The 15,877-nt window shown below is 42.3% G+C and overlaps 4 protein-coding genes, 1 long non-coding RNA gene and 2 other non-coding genes across 7 annotated transcripts in view; 4 read left to right on the top strand and 3 right to left on the bottom strand.

Annotated features, from left to right (window-relative positions):
* Positions 1–324: 324 nt before the first annotated feature.
* LOC108250130 lies at positions 325–3,048 on the bottom strand. The gene is made up of 3 exons (XR_001809266.3): positions 2,919–3,048; positions 1,983–2,081; positions 325–1,438 (listed from the first exon to the last, which is right to left on the bottom strand). It is a non-coding gene; the product is annotated as an uncharacterized LOC108250130 (long non-coding RNA).
* A 394-nt stretch (positions 3,049–3,442) lies between these two features.
* Positions 3,443–5,641, bottom strand: commd9 (COMM domain containing 9). The gene is made up of 6 exons (XM_017439857.3): positions 5,535–5,641; positions 5,089–5,208; positions 4,506–4,645; positions 4,165–4,199; positions 3,918–4,021; positions 3,443–3,810 (listed from the first exon to the last, which is right to left on the bottom strand). The coding sequence occupies exons 1-6, from the start codon at positions 5,586–5,588 to the stop codon at positions 3,673–3,675; spliced, it is 591 nt and encodes a 196-aa protein (XP_017295346.1). The 5' UTR covers positions 5,589–5,641; the 3' UTR covers positions 3,443–3,672.
* Positions 5,642–6,290: 649 nt separating this feature from the next.
* sh3gl3b (SH3-domain GRB2-like 3b) lies at positions 6,291–10,107 on the top strand. The gene is made up of 11 exons (XM_017439854.3): positions 6,291–6,447; positions 6,727–6,795; positions 6,864–6,936; positions 7,541–7,684; positions 7,777–7,910; positions 8,006–8,164; positions 8,238–8,341; positions 8,418–8,518; positions 8,686–8,733; positions 9,137–9,383; positions 9,465–10,107. Exons 1-10 carry the CDS (start codon positions 6,403–6,405, stop codon positions 9,346–9,348), a joined length of 1,089 nt encoding a protein of 362 aa, XP_017295343.1. The 5' UTR covers positions 6,291–6,402; the 3' UTR covers positions 9,349–9,383; positions 9,465–10,107.
* A 731-nt stretch (positions 10,108–10,838) lies between these two features.
* On the top strand, positions 10,839–13,457 carry zgc:114188 (uncharacterized protein LOC541327 homolog). The gene is made up of 5 exons (XM_017439853.3): positions 10,839–10,943; positions 11,588–11,739; positions 12,128–12,233; positions 12,640–12,705; positions 13,333–13,457. The coding sequence occupies exons 1-5, from the start codon at positions 10,941–10,943 to the stop codon at positions 13,408–13,410; spliced, it is 405 nt and encodes a 134-aa protein (XP_017295342.1). The 5' UTR covers positions 10,839–10,940; the 3' UTR covers positions 13,411–13,457.
* Positions 12,312–12,438, top strand: LOC112449851. Its single transcript, XR_003038397.1, has one exon. It is a non-coding gene; the product is annotated as a small nucleolar RNA SNORA71 (small nucleolar RNA).
* On the top strand, positions 13,139–13,265 carry LOC112449852. Its single transcript, XR_003038398.1, has one exon. It is a non-coding gene; the product is annotated as a small nucleolar RNA SNORA71 (small nucleolar RNA).
* A 144-nt stretch (positions 13,458–13,601) lies between the features above and the next one.
* The window catches only part of cart2 (cocaine- and amphetamine-regulated transcript 2), a 19,960-nt gene continuing 17,684 nt past the window's right edge, over positions 13,602–15,877 (bottom strand). The window contains exons 2-3 of the mRNA XM_037978290.1: positions 14,652–14,820; positions 13,602–13,808 (exon numbers count right to left, since the gene is read on the bottom strand). Of these exons, the coding sequence (XP_037834218.1) occupies positions 13,701–13,808; positions 14,652–14,820 (277 nt within the window). The 3' untranslated portion in view covers positions 13,602–13,700. The remainder of the gene's footprint in view (positions 13,809–14,651; positions 14,821–15,877) is intronic.

A 15,877-nucleotide genomic window follows, 5' to 3' on the forward strand; every position in this document is an offset into this window, starting at 1 on the left:
AAAGATGTTTGTCCATATTCAGATGAAATTATTTTTCAAAGTTGCTAGAATTAAGTCTCGCTTTTCTTAGACTTAAGACAAGTCCTACAATGCTTAGATGTCATGGCTATGTGTGAAAGTAACTAGATTATTTTAAAAAATGGAAGGAGTAGAAAGTTCAGATATTTGTGTTCAAATGTAGGGTTTAAAAGTAAAAAGTTGTCAGAAAAATTAATACTGAAGTAAACTATAGATACCTGAAGAGACTAAGTTTTATAAGTATTTAAAAAAAGATACAGTAAAGGAGACTCAGTATTCAACCAATGTATTCTTTGATTTGTTGCTTATTTATTTATTTGCATAATTTTCAAAAATATTTCATATATAGTACACAGTTAAGATCTTTATCAACATTAATAAATAAAAATCAACAGTAAGACCACTTGAGAACGATTTCAAATGGGCATTTTGATTCACTTGAGTTAGGATTGCCTAAAAGCAGTTATTGAGGATGCATGAGGATATTTCATGCATGCTATAAGTGTTACATATAAGCTTTTAAACAAGACTGAAGAGAATTTTTTTAAAACAATGTTTAGTTTTCTCTTATTATTACATTTGGATAAGTGAACTGGTTACAGGTTACTTAAAAAACACCTCAATAGAACATTTACATTTCTCAGAATTATTGAAATGGTTTTAATTTAGAAAAATCTACCATACAGAAATGTAACAAGTTGTGTAGAAGTGCAACCCTTTTTTCTAGAACCCTTAATGCAGATGGCATGACCTTTTTGGCAGTGAAAATGTTGCCTAAGTGAAATTGATTAAAGTTCCATAGGGCTGAAGTCTTTATGAAGGGTATCAAGTTAACATTTTGGACAAAATGACCCAAACGTTTGGGGGATTTAATTGCTCTATTTTATTTACTGTGAAGCTTAACGGCATTGGCAGTTTCAAAGGCAATATATGGACAGTTATGTTTTCAGTCTAGTAAACATGAGTCCATTCTGTACTAAACCAATGAAAATGTGTCAGCAGGGGGCGCTGCAATACTTAGGGACCCCCAGAACCTGCAGATTTTGCTACAACCTAACTCAGTTACCTGTACAACACTGCCCTCTAGAGGGAATTTAGGACAATTACGTATTTATGAAACTGTTAATCAATGGCTTATGAACTTCATCATTTAAGAAGCATGTATATAACCTTGTTTTGTGTGTTATTGATTGGGTTAGTCTTTAAAACCTTCTTTTAACTGTAAGTATATATTTTCTTTGCAGGAAGAGCTTGATGAGATCAAGGCAGTCTGGAACAACCACCGCATCCGGCCAACAAAGAATCCCAATGTACCCAGTGGGATTCCAGACACGATGTTCACTGTGCCACAACTCTGGGGTTCTGAGGACTTCATTGACAGATCCTGATCGGACATCAGTGGAACAACTGAAGAATCAATCTGCAAAAGTGACATCAACAGAGTTTTGTTTTTTATTAAAGACAACTTAGGATATTAATAATTTTTCATTTTTAACCAACACAGAAAAAATGTGAAAGTTGTTCTATGCAATTGCTAAAAAGCAATAAAAGACTTTAGAAATATATTAGAAATATTTTGCGCAACAGTATTAAATTTCCCTTTGGGATTTATAAAGTATTTCTGAATTGAATTGAACCAACAACGTCTCTGATGGATTTGTGTTGTTGCATGTGAGATTATACTTCCTGTGAACATTATTGATAAGGAACAAGGTAAACAATTACCATAAATTTTTTTTAATAAAAACGAAAATAAAATCCAATAAGTAATCATATAAACTTTATATTCTCCTCTTTTGGGTTACAATAGGATCTCTGTTCACCTTAAGTAAGACTTTGGGTGTGATTGTGAAGGTGAATAAAAAACAATATGTTTTTACTTAATCAGACTATATTTATAAAATTTTATATTGAAGAAAATTATTAATTTTATAGTTTCGACAATAGGGTTAAGAGTAGCTTACCTTGTCATTTTTTAGTTTTGTTAATAGTTCTTCTCCAATTCCACGGTTCAGAAGATACTGGAAAAAGCCGTTGTCTTCTTTCTCCATTTTGTAAGTAGCCTTCAGAAAAATCCAAATGTTTCAATTAAAAGATATGTCAATCAAATGACTCTGTAATTTAAAAAATGTAACTAAATGTAACAAACACGAGAGGAAAAAGTATTCTCATGAAACGTTGTTCCACTTGAAGGTGAATGACCTATTTATTGGCAGCTGTGCTGTCTTGCCGTTTGTGTCTGATAGATCGCATTCTTCCTTTACATCATGTCTGTGTTAACACAGCATTTGAGTGAAAGAAGAGAAGACAAACTGCCTTCAGGTAATGTATGAACGCACTATATATATATTTATGGCAGACATACAGTACAGTCACTATTTATGCAGTTATGAATACTGACCTGAGATATTAAGCTACCTACTGCACATCAAGACTAAACCTAAATATTACAACTGAAAATAAGAACTATAATTATAAAAACAGCTGATATGCAACCATACAGTAAAATTATGCCGAAAACGACCACACGCAAAAATATGCAGCGCGGCTCTGTTGTTGCCATGGAAACGTGTAGGCCTAAACGAAAATCTAAATTCTAAAAACTAAGCTGTTTGACATTGTTTGCTTGAACAGCACGTCTTTTCTCCAAGTTTTACTAGTCCTATCTCGGTCATCCACGGGCGCATAAAGGTAGAGGAAGTTTTCCGATGTGGCTGGACCAGGGAGCGCATGTTTTGCTAATCATTAGCCTAGCTCGTATAGTAGCCAACCTATTACATTTAGCATTATCAACAACATGTCCGACTAGCAGCACTATTAACTTTAGGACTTGACCGTCCCCATGACAATAGTAAATAACAAAGCTACTCCATAATACAAAATCACACAGTAATAATTACCTCTACTCAACAACACCTGTCCAGTAGGAGTCCATCTGCACAGTAGACAACTTGACAACTATCCCGCAAACTTGAACTGTCTCGTGCCCACGATTTAGCATCTCGTGGGCACGAGATAATTAATTCGTCGCCACGATTTAGTATGCCTTTTTTTTTTCATCCAATGTCACCGCAGGGGCTCCGTAGGTTAACCTTATAAAGAAGAGATGATTTTGAAGACAAATTTTATTGTTGCAGTAAAAATCATGGCAGCATTTTTTACTTAATGTGCATCATAATTCACTAAAATGATTATTTGTGTTCTGGATGAAATGTGAGATTAAATGAAGTTAGGCTGCTTTTATTCTGATGTACTTTAACTGTGCTGTAATATCTGTGGTTTTTATGTTTTTAAACTTTGTGTGCTGCCATTCTTAGCCAGGTCTCTCTTGGAAAAGAGATTTTTAATCTCAATGGAATCTACTTGGTTAAAGGTAAAAACATAAATAAATACATGAGAGTAAAATTAACGAGTTACACTAAAATACTTTAATAATTCTTTTTTATTTAGTAGAAATTAAAACAAAATACTTTTACAAATACATGAAAATTAGATGCAAAGGCAGGACTGGACATCTTATACAAACAAAATGTCAAAATAATCATAATAATTGTCTTTAACAGGAGACCACAAATGAAACAGAATTACAGTAAAATGTTAAAGCAGCTGCAGGAAATCGTTCTTTTTGATCCGAACAGTCCTTTAATGGACGTCTCACTTCCCGGCCACCACAGACAGCTGGTCTCTGATCCGTCCCAGTCCGTCCAGCATCGTGTCCAACGACTCCCTGCTCAGCTCCACCGTCACCGTGGAAACAGAGTCCCCTCCTGCAGGCGGACACGGATCCTCCATCTGAAAACACGCCACATGGACAGGACTCATTGACATGTCTGTCCATCCATCCATCCGTCCATCCGTTCATTCATCCCTCCATCCATCCTGAAGCTCTCGGTTCTCACCTTCAGCTGGACCAAGCAGGTCGGCACCGCCATCCGACTGAGCGAGTCTGAGCCGGACACCAAGTCAACTCTCCAGTCCAGGTCCTTCAGCTGAGGGAGGGAGACTGCACACACAAACAGAGACACACAAACATGTGGGTTCTGGTCCAAAAGCACCGGCTTCAGAACCGGAAACCCATGAATTCATCACCACGATGAAGCTGAAACATGCCGACGCTGTACCGCACAGAAACAGAAACAGACTCACTTTGATGACTGAGGGCTTCTGTCCTCCATGTTGGACTGAAAAACAGACGAGTGATGATGTCATTACAGCCTGCAGTTTCATCATTACGTCCAAATAAATTAAATAAGTTACATCAGAGCAATCATTTAACGCCTGATTAAAGAATAAAGGTAATGAGCGGATTAACAGAAAGATGTTTATTATTGTTGTTTCATCAAAGAGTAAATATTTGCTGCAGATCAAACATCTGTGTCAGAACAAGTTTATTAAAAGTAAATTTTTTAGAGATTTTTTTAAATGTTTTTGATTTTAAACCGAAGACAAACCGCTCAGAACTCTGAGCGGTTTCTGTCAGAACTGACCCGTTCTCCAGCAGGATCTTAGTGATCAGGTTCTTCAGGCTGGAGTGGAAGGACTCGGGGAAGACGGCCAGGATCTGCTCGGGGGACGTCAGGTTCTGGAACAGGACGTGATGTGACAGGACGTGGAGGGACTGGATCAGCTGAGGGACAGAAACACAGAACAGGTTCGGGTTCTCATCTGCGTTTGATTTATTGGATTTGTATTCTAGTTCTGATGGTACCGTACCGTGTTGACCCAACCCAAACTTCAAACTGCAGCTTCTTAAAGGAACAAAGATCCAGATCCAGCAGACCTGCCATGTGAGGTTCTGCAGGGTTCTGTTGGACTTTTTTATTCTATTGTATTTTCTTCTGTGTGACTTTTATCTTTGGAAGGTTCTGTATAAAAATAAACTTGACTTCACTCACTAAAAATTAAAGGATAAAATGAAAATATGTCCAAAATCAAAACATTTTAGTGTGGACAGGTCTGGGACAGGTGTGGACAGGTATGGGCAAGTATGGACAGGTGTGGGACAGATTTTGACAGGTTTGTGCAGGTGTGGGACAGATCTGGACCGGTGTGGACAGGTGTGTGGGTTACCTGCGCTGCCTGGGCTGCAGAGATGCTGAAAGTAGCCGAAGTGTTTTCTATCAGCCGACGACTCGAAGCTCCTCTGTGACTCTGAAGACAAACTTCTCTCACTGCATCTTTGGACGGAGCCTGAAGACACAAACACCAGCCCAAAGTCAACAAACAAACAACAAACAGGATTACATCACGGCTGTTAACTGGAAACGCTGCAATTAATTTATTTAATTTAAATTATTATTAATATAATTTACTGTTAACTCCTGCAGATAAAAACAACTTCTGCTTTAAAGCTAAACCTGAAAAATGACCGAAGACACGAAGACAGACTGAAGCCGATTTAAACAAACAGATGAGTTTTATTTATATTTTATCGGTTTAATTTAATCCATCAGTTTCTAATAAAACATTTATTTTTAGTTTTAAATCTGCAGAATTAAAAGAATCACGTTTAAAACCTTCAAAAGAAGCTGCAGGTTGGTGAAATCTTCTCCGGACACACCGGCAGCCATGTTGGCACGTGACGAGTCATGTGACGTAACGATTGTCGCAAAGCCTGACGGGAAATGTAGGCGAGGTGAAAAGAAGCGAAAATACCAGACTTCAGTTTATTTAATTGAAATCCACTACAAAAAATAAATTATTAATCAATAGAGAAGTTTAGTCAGAAAATGAGAGGATTAATAAAAATAAAAATATGAAAAACTACGGAGCCCCATGAGGGAAAAAATGTTATTATGTTCCTTCAAAGTAAAACTTGTCAGAATTACTTTATAAAGTCAGTAATAAATCAGAAACAGTAAGGAGTCAATTAAAGCCTGAAGATGGAAACAGGTCAAAGGTCAACCTCTGAGCATCTGAAGTATTATTATAAAGTTATATTAAATAAATATATAAGGTTATATTATTATAGGGTCCGATGGAAGGTAAACAGAAGGTGGCAGAGTTGGAGCAGAAATGGAGAAAGACCAACAGAACAGAATTTAAATAAATAAATTAATCTCTTTTTTTTTCTATAACTGAGGGGTGACAACATTTAATAAGGAAATAAAATGTTTTAAACCAGCTGAAAAAAAAATGTCCCCGGACAGAAATTAAATAAAGTTTTTCATTCTGCTGGTTTGTGTAGAAACGCGTCAGAACCAACTCCCCGCAGGCGGAACTTTGAGTCCAAACCAGAATTTTAAGATGAAATCGCGACTTTTTTCAGGCTTAATTAAACTCAGCCGTTTCCGGTCTGAACTTCCGGTCCTGCTTCCGGTCGGACTCCCTGCGGGGGACGGAGTTTGTGATCCGGGCTGCGGGCTGTCGGAACCGGGCCTGAACATGTCTGTCTCCGGGATGAAGAAGCAGTTCCACAAAGCCAGCCAGGTGAGCGAATCGAACCGAACCGAACCGAACCTGCAGGTGTTCCGTCTGAGGACGGGTTCAGGGGGTGGGACTAAAATCTGGGTCACTTCTGTCTGCTGAGGATTTACTGCGACACACCGAACCGAGCCGAGCCGAACCTTCTGATGAACGTGAAGGGTTCTGAGTTCTAAACCCGATGTTTCATCTGACGGAACCAGAACTTCTGGTTTAGTTCAGTAGATAAAAATAATAAAGTTTCAGTTTGATTCACCTGAAGCGGTTCTGGTTCTGGTTCTGCAGCTGCTGAACGAGAAGCTGATGGGAGCTGAAGGAACCCGGCTGGATGAAGACTTCCTGAGCATGGAGAAGGTAAAGGTTCTGACAGAACCCACGAGGTTCTCCGTGGTACCGGAACTGAAACCTGCTTCTTATTTCAGAGGGTCGCTGTGATCAACGCTCTGCTGGCCGAGCTGCTGTCCAGAACCACCGAGCTCCTGCAGCCCAACCCAGGTACCGCTGCGCCTGGCCCGGTGTCCACAGAGACCCCGGTGTCCAACACAGACCCTGGTGTCCACAGAGACCCCGGTGTCCACAGAGACCGGCCCGGTTTCATTTAGGCTGTAAGGTTCTAACAGAACCCGGGCCCCAGCTGTTCACCCAGAAACTAAAGTTCTAAACACAAATACAGAAAAAATAAGAACCATGTTCTGCTCACAGGCTGAGGACGGACAAAGGACTGGTTCTGGACTGGTTCTGGACTGGTTCTGGACCGGTTCTGGACTGGTTCTGGACCAGCCTGTCCCCAACAGAGACAAAAAGAGGCATTGAGACGAAACATGAAGTTTCTTGTCTGACAGGAAACAAGTCAATGAAAACTTAGAGTCACTGTTTGTTTGTTTGTTTGTTTTGTTTTGTTTGTTTGTATCGTTCTGTTTACAACCAGCAGGTGAGGAAGAGGAGGAGAAGACAATAAAGACTCTCTGAGCTGCTTGTTTGTTTTTTATAAACTAATTTAAATTTTGAGCAGGACAGAAGTGACGTATCACAGAGTCAGCGGGACGTTCTGTCCGTCTCGTGTCCAAGATGTCCACTGAATGTCTTTGTGTCTCCGCAGCGCACAGAGCTAAACTGAGCATGCTCAGTACCGTGTCCAGGATCCGAGGACAGACGAGGACGGCGGGATACCCACAGACGGAGGGGATTCTGGGAGACTGCATGTCCTCGTATGGACAGGAGCTCGGAGCTGCTTCTGAGTTCGGTAAAAGTCTGAGAGTAGAAGAAGCTCCGCCTGTTTTTATCCACTCACTCCGCATCACTTCCTTTTCCTCACCTTCCTCACCTTCCGCTCAGGTGGAGCTCTGACCGATGTGGGCGGAGCTCTGCAGCAGGTCAGCAAAGCTAGGGACGGTCTGGACGTCTCCGTCAAACGGACCTTCATCGACCCTCTGAGGGAGCTGAGACACTCTGAGCTGAAGGAGATCAAGGTGGGTGTTCCTCCTCCTCCTCCTCCTCCTGCTGCTGCCCCCCTCCTCCCCCCTCCTCCTCCTCAGCAGCGGTTCTGTTCTCCTTCCTCCCTCAGTTCCACCTGAAGAAGCTGCAGGGCCGGCGGCTGGACTTGGACTATAAGCGGAGACGGAGAGGGAAGGTGGCAGCAGAGGACATGAGACAGACTTGGGACAAGTTCCTGTCGTCCAAGGAGCTGTCTGAGAGGAGCATGTTCGTCCTGCTGCAGAACGATGTGAGTCTCCTCATCCTGACGTCAGCAAAACCTCCTGCAGCTCCTCAGCTCATCAGCTGATGTTCCTCCTCAGGCGGACCGGGTCGCTCAGCTGGCGGCTCTGATCGCCGCACTGCTCGACTTTCACCGCGACGCTCAGCGCATCCTGCTGGGTCTCCATGGCAACCTGCAGGCCAGGTGAGGCTGAAGCCTCCTCCTCCTCCTCCTCCTCCTATTTATTTATTTGTTTATTTGTTTGTTTGTTCTACACCAGGCTGACTGCTGCCAGCAACAAACCGGAGCGGCGGTTCCGATCCAAACGGCTCCGAGGCGACCTCAGCGGTACCGTCGGGTTCGCAGCTCCACTTCCTGCAGGTCTCAGTCTCAGCAGCCAGAACATTATGACCACCAGGGAGTACAGTGCTCACCTGGTTACCATGGTTACCTGCCAGTAGGCAGGGTCTGTCAGACAGGAAGTGAAGCAGGAAGAATGAGTCCAAACAGGTCGTAATGTTTTGGCTGATCTGTTTGTTTTGCTGCAGGAGAATGGGTCACAGCGGTACCGTCCAGAACCAGCAGCCCCGCCTCTGGTGAGAAAACATGTCTTTATTTTTATCAAATGTTCGATCTTAATGGGTTTTATTCTGTCCAGCGCTTTTATTTTGACAGTCAGATGAAGAACATCTTCCTGTTAACGGGCTCCAGAGTTTCCGACACGCCTCAGAGTCCCTCAGATTTAAAATTTTTACCTTTTAAGCAGATAAAATTCAATCAGCTGGGTTGTTTTTACAGGTCCGAGCTCAGCGTCTCTCCTGTCCTCCAGAGTTTCAAAATAAAACCTGGTGGACGTTTCAGTCCTCTAAAAAGATTCGATTAAATCTTGTTTCAGGTTCAAACTCAGATGGAGCGGCTGAGAAGCTTCAGCTCACAGCTTTTAGCTGATGTCTTCTTCTCGTCTCTGTCTCTGTCCCTGTCCCCCCCTGGACGGCCCAGTCCCGGACGGCCCGGTCCCCGATCGGCCCTGCTGCCAGGCTTTGTACTCCTTCCTGCCGAACCACAACGGCGAGCTGCGGTTCAGCGAGGGTGACATCATCGTCCTCACCGGCCGGGTCGACGCCAACTGGTTTGAGGGCACGCTCGGCGGCAGGTCGGGGCTCCTTCCTGTCAGCTACGTGGACGTCCTGGTGCCGCTGCCGTTGCCGTGACGACGTCTCCTCAGACGCCATCGGATGACGAGCAGGTTTGACACTTCAGGCTCAAACATTTAGACCAAATTATAGATTTAATGTTGATTTAATGTTGATCTGTTTCTGATTTTCAGCTTCAAATAATCTTTAAATCAAAGGCCGACCAGTCCTTGAAGGAATGCATATCTCCCGCCACCTTCAGTGAATCGACCTCGTGTTGGACGTGACTCTCAGCGTCTGTAAAACTTATAGCCATTTATTGTGTTGCTAGCCTTGATTAGCTGTGGCGGCCATCTTGAATTGGGTTGACTCCTAAAGTTAATCAGTCGAAGACGTCCGTCCATTCAGTGATTCATCAGATATTTTGCTAACAGACGGTGATTGTTTTATTTTCTTGCTCTTTTATGTTTGATTTAGCTGTAAATCCTTTAAATCAACTTTAGCTGTTTTTAAATCTTCACTGAACAGAAATATTTGCCTTACAGCGTCGTCATGGAAACAACAAACAATGTTTAAATGTTTGTGAGGCTTTAAAATGTGAACGTGATGAAGCTGCTTTTTCACAGATGAATGTTGGAATGTCCCTTTCAAAGAGCAGAAAGACTGATTTTTTATTTTTAATCAGAAAATCTCAGATAGATTCTTTCATTCAGGGAAAAGTTGAAATAAAAGTGAAATCATTTCCAGATGTTTTATTTTTACTTCTGTTTGAGAACAGAAATATTTTCTGAACTCTGAACATGTCAGGTAATAAATGATTTCTTGTTTCTCCTGTTTTATTTTCGTATTTCTTTATCCAACAGTTTCAAACTTCTGATTGATTCTTTTCCTCTTGATTTTGAACCTCAGAAATCTTCCAACAGTCAGGCTTTAAAGCCTTCGTTCAACATTTAAAGAGTTCATACTTCAGTTCAGCTGCTTTATGAGCTGCCTGAGCAATAAGTCCAGTCATGTTCCTCAGTCAGCTGTTGGTGGTTTTAGAACAAAGTGGAAGAGATTGGGAACGACAGCAACTCGACCATGTAAAACCACAGAGTGGCTCAGAGTCAACATCTCCAGACCTCTAACCTTCATGAGGCCTTCAGCTCAGCTCAGGAGCAGAGAGGAGAGAGCTTCATGGTATGGGTTTCCATGGCAACAGCTGCATCCAAGCCTTCCATCACCGAGTCGGAGGCTGTGGAGTAAAGACTGCCCCACTGGACTCTAGAGCAGTGGAGACGTGTCCTCTGGAGGGACGAGTCTGGGTTTGGGTGCTGCCAGAAGAACTGTTCTTGTCTGACTGCGTTGACATCACAGATGAGCTTCTGGAAGAATAAACTCTCCTAAACCTGTGGAAAACCTCCCAGAAGAGCTGAAGCTGTTCTAGAAGCAGAGTGGGCCAACACCCAGGTTCATATGAAAGGAGGCGAGTGAATACTTTTGGTAATATAGTGTATTTTTTTATTCTTGTTATATATTTTATTTATGTTCCAGAATAACTGGATGAGCTGTTTATTGTTGTAGTTGCAGCCTCTGGCCGCCAAACGGCGCTGCAGTAGTTTCTACCGCCGCTCGTGCACTTAAACTTCCGCCGGAAGTCTCCTCGGCCTCTTCTACCAGGCCGATCCAACATGGTGGGTGAAACCTTCATCTCATTCTGTTTTATCTGAATTAATCCTCCCAATTTATCGGCTGAAGCTCCCCGGGAGGCTCGGTTCCGAACACCGGGAGGTTCCGTTCGTCTCGCGCTTCCTTTATTACTGTAAGATGGCGCGAGCCGACCGGATTATCTCTGCTTTAACGGAACCGACACTCGTCTGGAGGAGTCGCGGAGTCCGGTCGGGTTTTCGGTCCGTTCGGACGGAGGAACCCGGCAGCTTCAGGTCCGGTTCGGAGCCTTAATTCCACGAGAACCGAACCTCCGGGAGGCGGCGGGCTCAGCAGCCGAGCTGCAGCAGCCGGAGGGCGGATCTCAGGTGGAGCTGTGAGCCGGTGGAGGCTCGGAGCTGCAGGTTCACCTGGAGATACCTGTCCAGGTTAATTTAATCCCAATCTGAGGGATTATTGCTGCTGGAAATGTCTGACATCTGATGGGTTTAATTTGTTGCACAAGTTTCTAAAAATATCAAGATTTAAGCGACAGAAGTGATCCTCTGGATCCTCGTGAGGAAATAAATGTTTTGGAAACTCCTTCATGAAGAGCGTTCATCATACAGACACATCTTTATTTACAGATTTAGTTATTTATTGATTGATTATTTATTATTTTTCTCTGCAGGGACGAGTCAGGACCAAAACGGTGAAGAAGGCCGCCAGGGTCATCATCGAGAAATACTACACCCGTCTGGGAAACGACTTCCACACCAACAAGAGGGTTTGTGAGGAGATCGCCATCATCCCGAGCAAGAAGCTCCGGAACAAGATCGCTGGGTGAGTCGGCCATGTTGGGACTGAGCTGCGTGTGTATAAATGCCTCAAACCAGGAGTTAGACTTGTCCCGGCCCCCTCGAAGCGTAAAGATGATCCTTTGTGTCGTGACGCGAGGTAACGGAGGAAACATGGCCGACGTGCGGGAAGCTTCGTCAGATTTGTGGCTCAATAATGAGGGAGGATCGGCGACACGTCAGCAACTTTAATTTACTGTCAGGAGAATAAAGGGAGCGAGATTTATTTCTGCTCCACGGTTCTCGCTGCATTTCTGAAAGCTAACGTCTCCGTTGGTGATTTATGAAAAGGGACTGGTCTTGGCAGCCATTTTGCTGCTGTGTGTTGTGAAAGCATCGAGGCTGGTCAGGAATCGGACTGTTTGCTCCTGCAGGTATGTGACACATCTGATGAAGAGGATTCAGAGGGGTCCGGTCAGAGGAATCTCCATCAAACTGCAGGAGGAGGAGAGGGAGAGGAGGGACAACTACGTTCCTGAGGTCAGTGAACGCATCGTCCACCCAGCCGGATAAACCTGTTCCTGCTGAGGTCGATGTTCTTCAGCAGCAGTTTGGTTCTCCTGTATCGAAAGTGATCGTGGCGTGTTTGTCGCCAGCTCATCGATAATACAGGAACATCAAGCTGAGAGCCTTTCCCGTGTTTAAAGGACTTCCTGTTCCTTCTGAACCCTGGCGCTCTCAGACAGGCCCAAACGCTGGTTCTGATCTGATCAGGACAGAACCCGTTATTAGAAATAAAATCCTCTGCAGCCGTTAGAATATTTGATCGATTTGTTTTAGAAAATTATTAATAAAATAACAATAAAAGGGAGTTTAAACTTAGTACAGACCTGCAGAGCAGCAGCTGTGATCACGCTGATGTTCTGCTTCCTGTTCACCTGTGCAGGTGTCCGCTCTGGACCAGGAACTCATCGAGGTCGATCCCGACACAAAGGAGATGCTGAAGCTGCTGGTGAGTCTTCCTCTCGTTCTTCCTCGGCTTCAATTAATGAAATGTTCGTGGTGTCGTCAAAACAATTTAATTATTTTCACTAAAATATTAAAATCTGCTAAACTCTGATTTTCCCACATGAAACTGAGGAACCAGGTCGACCTTTAACCTCGTGTGAAATAATTTCTGTTTCTGAAGACAGACGATTTAAATCTTTATTTCTGATATTTTAACTCGGGTTTGATCCAAATTAAAGTTGCTCAGATGAGAAATAAAAAGTTACTTTCAGGAGTTTTAAAAATATAAATATTGTAATCTATATACTAATCTTTTAAATCCTAAACTGATGAAAGTAAAAACATTTGGTTCAGTTTTTATTGAAGGGGATGAAGTCAACGCATCGCTGTCTGCTGTTCTTACCTGTGTCCCTCACACACACACACACACACACACTCCCTGTATCGAAAGGTGTCCCGGCGTCCTTGTCGCCGCGGTCATTATTAATACAGGAAGAAGAACCTGAGAGCTTTCCCGTGTTTGGAGGACCGTCGGTTCCTCTCAGACCCTGACGCTCTCAGACAAATTCTGTCCCTGAAAATGTCTCAGATCTCACACAGGCCTGTCTCTGTCTCCGTCTCTGTCCCGCAGGACTTCGGCAGTCTGTCCAACCTGCAGGTGACCCAGCCCACCGTCGGCATGAACTTCAAGCAGCCCCGAGGAGTTTAAACGTCTGTAATTATCTTCTTAATAAAAACCGTTTGGGACAAAAAGCCTCTGCTGTGCAGAACTGAGTTTTTTTATTTTAAAGCTGTTTAAAGGACAATAAATGTGTTCAAGTCTCACATTCTGATATTTTTATTTGTTAAAGTCCATGTTTGATGAGTTATTAAATTAGTAAAACACCAGAACTCATCATCTGAAGCAAAATGGTTTTTATTTCACAATCAGAAGGTTTCTAAACTCTACTCACACAGACTGATTCAGGGATAATGTACAGCTTTCACAGATCCTGCTGCTCATAAGCACTTCAGCAGGAAGAAGTTACAGAACGCTCCTTGAGGACAGTCGCACATCTTCCCGATTCGAGATCCTTTCCTGACGGCGCAGTGCTCCCCGAGGTCACACTGCAGACAGACAGTTTAATCAGAGTTAAACCTGAGTTTTAACGTGTCTCAGTTTGGACTTGTGTCCTGCAGGACAGGGAGGACGTTTGGACTCTGCAGGCTGACGCTCAGATAAGAGTCGGTCTGTTTTCAGTCTGACTCGAGTCATAAAATCTGTTTCTGTCCTGTGGACGGCTGACGTGTCCTTCAGGTAATAACCTGGGACCTGCTGCTACCTGCCAGGTGTGTTTGACCTGTGCGCGGTCTTTCTGCTGATGGTCCCTGGTCCTCAGGGCTGCTGTCCTGCAGGTTGTCCTTGTTCCTCTGCACCAACACACCTGATCTGAATCAATGAGTGACTAACAGGCTTCTGCAGAACATGAAGAGGTCATTTAACCCAGAATCAGGAACAAGGAGAGCCTGCAGGACAACAGGACCAGGGTTGGAGGACCCCCTGATCTAAATGTTTCCTCAGATTTACCTTCAGCCTGATGGAGTCACGTGACTTCAGCTGAGATTTGTTTATGTTGAATGCAGACCTGCATTTCAGAACTACATATCAATACATCTGAACCTACTGGAGTAAACTCAGACTATTATTTGTTTAAGTTTACAGAGAGGATCTCTAATCTATTATTGTCCTTATCACCCTCTGCTGCCCCCTGCTGGTCATCTGCTGAAGAACAAACATTTAATAAATTTACAGATAAAAGTAAATCTTTATAATTGCAACTAAAATGTTTCTTTGTTAATGTTTTATATGTTAATCAGAAATGAGGTTTCGGTTCTGCTGGTACCAACTGAAGGCCTGAGCCTGATGTTACATTTATCTGTTGGTCCCTACAGGTTCTGGTTCTGACTCACAGAGGGAACCTGACCGTACTTCTTCTCCCACGGGTTGATCCTCTTGGTCTGCAGCCGCTCCAGAACCTCCTGCAGAGCGCCGAGCTGAGGAGCACAGAGAGCAGCGTGAGACGTGCACAGCGTGAGACGTGCACAGAGTGAGACGTGCACGTGCAACAAACATGTCCAGCTTTAAGAACAAAAAGTGTACGTTTAAATTCAGATAAATTACCTGAAATGTTTCCACTAAAGTTCAAAAATATAAAATTAAATCAAAGTTTTTTTCTTAAATATATTTATTCTCTACAGATGAACTGTTTATTAGTTTAATTTAAAAAGAAGCAAAAATGTTTAAAAATATATACTTTTATTCACTTTAATCAGAGTCAAATATTGTTATATTGTTATATTCGTGCTTGATAAAGACCAGACGTTGTGTAATGCTCAGATACTTTTATTAAAGCATCTTTTCAAAGGTCTGTTCACCAACAGGCTCACAGGTGTCTCTCATCAGCTTCTCTAAGACCCTCTCTACTTCTATTATTCTGTTCTTTACATTTATACATTCTCATGAGCTCATGCTCGCCACCCAGTGGACATAAACATAATTCATTCAATCATGACACATGGATTCTTTTATAAATAAATAAACTTAATATTTAGTTTTTTTATTTTCATTTAAATATAAAATATTTTTTAAAATATGCAAAATACTGCCTTTTAAACATCAGATAAAATGAAAGCCTTCATTTCAGTAAAATATGATTCTTCAAACTAATAAATAAATAAATTAGATTTTAAACAGTAAAAATAAATAAGAACTTTTCTCCAGTGAAAGCTGCAGCAGCTCTGCTTGTTCAAACTCTTTACTCTGATTTATCCTGTTTTACTCTGGTTTTATTGTTTTGGTTTTTTAACTTTATTTATGAAAACGTACAAACAAGGATGGTCATTCACAGTTGTGTAAATTTCCAGAGGGCATACTTAGAGATGAGAATATCAAAGAATAAACTGATTTAAAAAGTATATGAAAAAACATTAATACTAAAAATGTTTTACCCAGTTTTTACCCAGATTTTACCCAGTTTTCACCCAGATTTCACCCAGTTTTGACCCAGATTTTACCCAGTTTTAACCCAGTTTTTACCCAGTTTTCACCCAGATTTTACCCAGTTTTCACCAAGTTTTCACCCAGATTTTACCCAGTTTTTACCCAGTTTCCACCCAGATTTTACCCAGTTTTCACC

This window comes from Kryptolebias marmoratus, linkage group LG11 (genome assembly GCF_001649575.2).
Source record: "Kryptolebias marmoratus isolate JLee-2015 linkage group LG11, ASM164957v2, whole genome shotgun sequence".
In the NCBI taxonomy this organism is placed as follows: domain Eukaryota; kingdom Metazoa; phylum Chordata; class Actinopteri; order Cyprinodontiformes; family Rivulidae; genus Kryptolebias; species Kryptolebias marmoratus.